The sequence below is a fragment of the Antrostomus carolinensis genome, unplaced genomic scaffold (assembly GCF_000700745.2).
Source record: "Antrostomus carolinensis isolate BGI_N321 unplaced genomic scaffold, ASM70074v2 scaffold35711, whole genome shotgun sequence".
NCBI classification, from domain to species: domain Eukaryota; kingdom Metazoa; phylum Chordata; class Aves; order Caprimulgiformes; family Caprimulgidae; genus Antrostomus; species Antrostomus carolinensis.
The window spans coordinates 8,092-13,179 of NW_010294109.1; the positions used below are offsets into that span (position 1 = coordinate 8,092).

At 36.2% G+C, this 5,088-nt stretch overlaps 1 protein-coding gene across 1 annotated transcript in view; it reads right to left on the reverse strand.

The window, feature by feature from the left end:
• Positions 1–4,595: 4,595 nt before the first annotated feature.
• NRG4 (neuregulin 4) overlaps positions 4,596–5,088 on the reverse strand; it is a 17,015-nt gene continuing 16,522 nt past the window's right edge. Inside the window, exon 4 of the mRNA XM_010177530.1 lies at positions 4,596–4,689. Within this exon, the coding sequence (XP_010175832.1) occupies positions 4,596–4,689 (94 nt within the window). The remainder of the gene's footprint in view (positions 4,690–5,088) is intronic.

The following is a 5,088-nucleotide window of genomic DNA, read 5'->3' on the forward strand; positions in this document are numbered from 1 at the left end:
CCCTGTTAAAAAAATGCCACCAGTGGATGCTCAGCTACATTTTTACTGTCTACAAAAGCTGTAGTCAAAAAGTCATTACTTACATTGAGAGAATAATTTGAAAACAGTCTCTTTTAATGTACACTGAAAAAGAATGTTCCAATGTTACACAAACTGACACAGAGGTGCATGTTAGAAGTGTTAGAAATTGGTTGCAGTTTTAATTTGGAGGATGAAAACTGCAATATCTTATTGTTATTTCAGATTCTACAGCTGCAGGTTCTGCTTACAAGCCCTTAGCTAGCTATAGAAATAATTCCTGGTGAAAGGTTTTGTGGAGTATCGGTCCCAAACATGGAACTGAGTGGCAACCTGCCTGTCGGTATTTCACAAAACTTGTACTTGGTACTTTGCTATCAAAAAAGTGCTCTCTCACATGACATACAGACTATGTGGAACAGATTACAATCACAAGAGAAGCAAGAACAGACTTTGGATAAGCACAAGCAGATAATGTCATATATAATAATGAAAAAGCTTTGGGGTTTTTTTAAACATCTTTAGGCATGCACATGTTTAGGGTTTTGGTTTTTTTGTTTGCTCATTTTCCCCAAAGTGCAGGAAACTGCAGTATTTTCCTGAAAGAAGCACTTTTTTCACTAATCTTAACCACAAAAAGCAAATATTTTATGTCTGGATTCTTTTGATTATTCTGTATAGTCTGAGATGCAGGAGTATTCCATCTCTTCATTTAAGTGTGTAGATGTCAACAAAAGGCATTATGACTGAGAGAGGTACAGTAAACATAGAGCATCCTAGCAATCTAAATAACATTGCCAGAGAATCATAACACAATTTAGTTCCACTTTTTCCCCCAAACTTACACAGATATGTCTTAATTAATATCCCTGGGTTTGAATATGGTCATAGTACAAGTGAAAATTCTTATCCAAACTAACCCACAGTATTTTCAGTTTTTATTGGAAATAGCTTGATGTCCTTTATATCTGAAAGGCTGCTAAATACCAAAGGAACAGAACTGATGGGCTTTTTTGTGGGTTTTTTTGTTTAACTGTAAAAGAGTTGAGTATCCCATGTTAAATCCATAACCACCTTTGGCTAAAGCTCTCCCTCTGCCTAGGCAGTCCCTCGAGGTACTTATCTTCTCCTGAACACGTAACAGGAATTTTTAGCCTTTTCGGTAAGCTCACTGCTTTCCCTTTCTGCCTGGACTCTGGTCAGTTCAGCAGCTTCTAGTCAGAACACTCACAACAGAAAGCAGTGGCACAGGTACCATTTCTATTGTGATGTTTTCTCCCCCATTTCTTCTCTTTTAATTTTCAAATAACCGAGTTATACTATCAGAGCCCCTCTGCTGGTCTTCAGAAATGCAGGGCCAGGAGGAAAACATTGAAGATACCTTTAAAATGGGAAGTGCTACCAAATGGATTTCCCATTGGTCTTCCCACTTAATACTTAACAATATAAATCAAAATCATGCAGCACAGAGAAATCCTCGTTTTCTTTGAACGGCTGTTCCTCCTTTCACTGTACTTTGCCCCAGTGCTTGTGGGGGCTACTAATGAAAAAATATTACATACTGAGTAACACACAAGCAACCTCTTATGTCTATAAAGAGACTTCCAGCTAATGTTTGGCATTTCGTTCTGCAAGTGATCAACAGGTTTTTGCAACACCTTATGAAGAGATCTTTACAAGATTCTGGAAGGAAAACATGATCTTCAGGTATAAAATAATTTTTGCCATAACACTATAATAAATTGTTGTGTAAGTATGTTAGTGGAGGTTCCTAGAAAATTAGTCTGTTCCCCTTTTCTTCCCTCCATAACCTTTCACCTGGTGGAGGGGTAATTTTAAAAACTTGAGATTTCATGTTTCATGAAAACAAATCAAGCGGAGAAGAGAGACCTTACTACTTGTACCTGAATATACATGTAACACTTGTAGACTCCAGTAACTCCAACCACGAGATCTGATCCACTGGAACGGGTGTTTCCTTAGCTTTAGTGCTCACAGGACTACTTGCTTAATTTTGTAAGCAAGCACTGCTGATGTGTTGTACTATTTTATAAAATTACACAAAATGTTGGCTACCCTGTACTTTCTGTGGCATTTGATCACTTTACAATGAATTTGTAGCCTGATCTCATTTTGACCTGAATATCAAAGTCACAAAGCTTGTGAAGTGAAATAATTGATTTCAGAAGCTGAAATACTCTCAAATGCAATGGGTTTGAAGCACTCTGAATCGCTAATAGAATTTCCTTCGAAGACAACATTGTTTCATAAATTAACTTGTTTGCATTTACACATGGTTTTGGTTTATTCATCCTCGCTTTCTGTACAAATTGTTTCCCAAATAATGCAAACGAGATCAGTAACAGTGAGTAACTATTCCATGTCTGTCTAGAAAGCTGAGAGGGTTCTAAGAGGTGACAGAGTACAACTGCAGTCCATTTATTTCTTACATCTTCTATTAATATCTCCTTCCTGAATTTCCACTTAAGAGGACCACACGCCTTTTCCTTCTTCAATGAAGATAGTATGCCAAACTTTAACATTGTTAGTCTCTGACTAATTTTCATTGAGGCTATGCAAAGTACTTTAGGTAATACTACTTCAAATGTAGCTGTCAGTACTGCTACAGATCTCGTGAACTCTGTATTTAACAGTGGCATGTCTCTATGTGATGAAAAATCACCTTTGTCTTTCCTAGCCTTTAAAACCGTATTATCAGCTTGCTTCAGAGTATCTACTAAAGGTTTGAAGTCCAGAAAATAACATTTAAGATTAGTTAATCTGGGAAGAAAGTGATCTTTTAGTGCTTTACATAACTTGATCTGGAGCTTCTCTGGGTCAGGTCCTCTACTTGATTTGGTACCCTCAGAGTTTCCCTTGAGATGCTGAGCTTTAACTTGGACTCTCACTTCTCTGACATGAGTCCTTGGAAGGTAATGTATTTTTCTGTTTTGTTTTCCAGTAGCTATTATAAAATGGTTTTCTCTTTGACTTCCTACCTTATACACTGTAACAGCATGTCTTTTCTTCTCTGTCTTGCTGTACTTTTGTCTACCTTGATATAAAATGCACACTACTTTTTCTGACACTAGAGCGTGTAGTAGACACCCTAGGAATAGAAGCTTATTCAGCATTTTCTTTGCACCTATATTTGTATGCACCTCAAGGTTTTTTATTTCAGAGATAAGAAATCTGCGTTCTGCATTTTCTCCCCTTCCAGTTCTTGAAGTTTTCTCAGTTAACTTTCTCTTCAATACAACCTTATAAATTCCATACAGTGACCTGCTAGGTAATGTGCCATTATGGAAACATATCTGATTTTTGCTGGTTTTGACTTCCAGTGCTAGAAATGAGTTGAAAAGAAAATTTTTCAGTTCACATTTTCTATGCCTCTGACTAACAAGACAGTCTCTTTGTGTTGTCAAGGCAGAAAAAGAGGAGGACCATGTCATTTGGCCTCTCTTTGTTTGAGTAAGAGAATACTGTGAGGAACCAGACAGTGGTATATAATACACTGGTGTGATCAACAAATGGTTATGTGAATAAAACAAATAAATCTTTAGAGAGGGCAGCACTTGTTCAGTCAAGACACCTGGCTGGATAATATTTTGTGTCAGGAATGGACCTGATGAATTAAATTCCTGACTTCTAGTATCTGAAATACCAACTGGAAAATTTAAGGTAAGGTTTAAATCTCCCTCAGTAGTGAGATTTTCCAAAAAAGGCAAGACAAAAATAAAACCATCAAGGAAGGTATCTTGCTTAATATTAGGGACGTACACCAAACAAAGGGTAAATACTCTGCCTAGTAAACTTCTCTTAACCATTACCAATCTCTTTTCTTAATATTCTATTTTAATTTGAATTAAAATCTTGTTGTCTTACTTTTAAAAATAAATAAATCAGTATTAGCTGGAGAAAGGTATTTTTTTTTTTTTCCCCTACATCTGGTAAAGTGTATCTGAAACAAGCCAAATTCTGGACACGTATCACAGGTATAAATTTTAAAGCTATTGAATCAAGACAGTCTTCAACTCCTGGGGCAATCCTGTGAAAAAGGACAATCCTATCAAAAATTCATAGTCTTAACCTCATGCTAAAACCTCTATGACTATCTCGCATTATCTGTGCAGTGAAAAAGATTATTTCATATTTCCCATGCAATAAAACCCAGAATTATCTCACGCTTCTACCTGTGTGTTACTGAAAACAGTTAACTTCCCATGAAAAATCTCACAAAATTAAAACATAAATTACAGTGATTATAGCAATTTCAGTATGATTTCATACACCTATAAAAACACATAGAAACTAAGAAGTGCAACTGTTTATGTCTTAGTAGCAGTCTTCTCCACCATGCAAGTAAGCCTCCTATTTCAGTCTACTTCTCTCATCTTGCTAATCACATCATCCTCTACAACTAATGTATTCTTAGGGCTGCTCTGCATGTTGTTTTCCCACCATTCTTCCACTTTGATGCTTTACTCTGTTATTATTTCTGAAAAATAAACAAAACATGCTTTTAATTAGAGAAAACTTCCTCCCCTGCCTTCCTTATGGAGTCAAATCTTTTAGCTTTAAATGTACTCACTGTTGCAGCCATTGCTGCTTGTAGTCTCAACCAGGCTGGCACCACACTCTGAAGAACTCGCCCTTGAAATGGAAGCTTTCCTGACCAGAAGAAAGAAAAAAGAGACAACAGGGAGAAAAAACAAACACAGTGAAAAAAGTTTCAGAGAAGAGACAAATTAATTGATGCTTCCACTGAAAAAATTTACATTGATTTTCTGCGATTACTTTCTAATTAATACTCAAAATTTTTGAGAAGCCTGTATTTGAAGAACAGAGATCAGAGGCAGAAACAGCACTCAGAACTACATGGCTTTTCTCCTGAGGTTAGTTTTCCTGTTTGTCTGATTTTTTATGTCTTTATTTAAGCAATTAGTAGATACCACAAAATTACTTAATTTATCATGAACTCTCTTAACATTTGGAAGTGAAATACCAGTAATGTGATATTTTCCACACTTTCTTAAGGAGAAACAGGTCTTTTAAATAGAGCTGATCTCT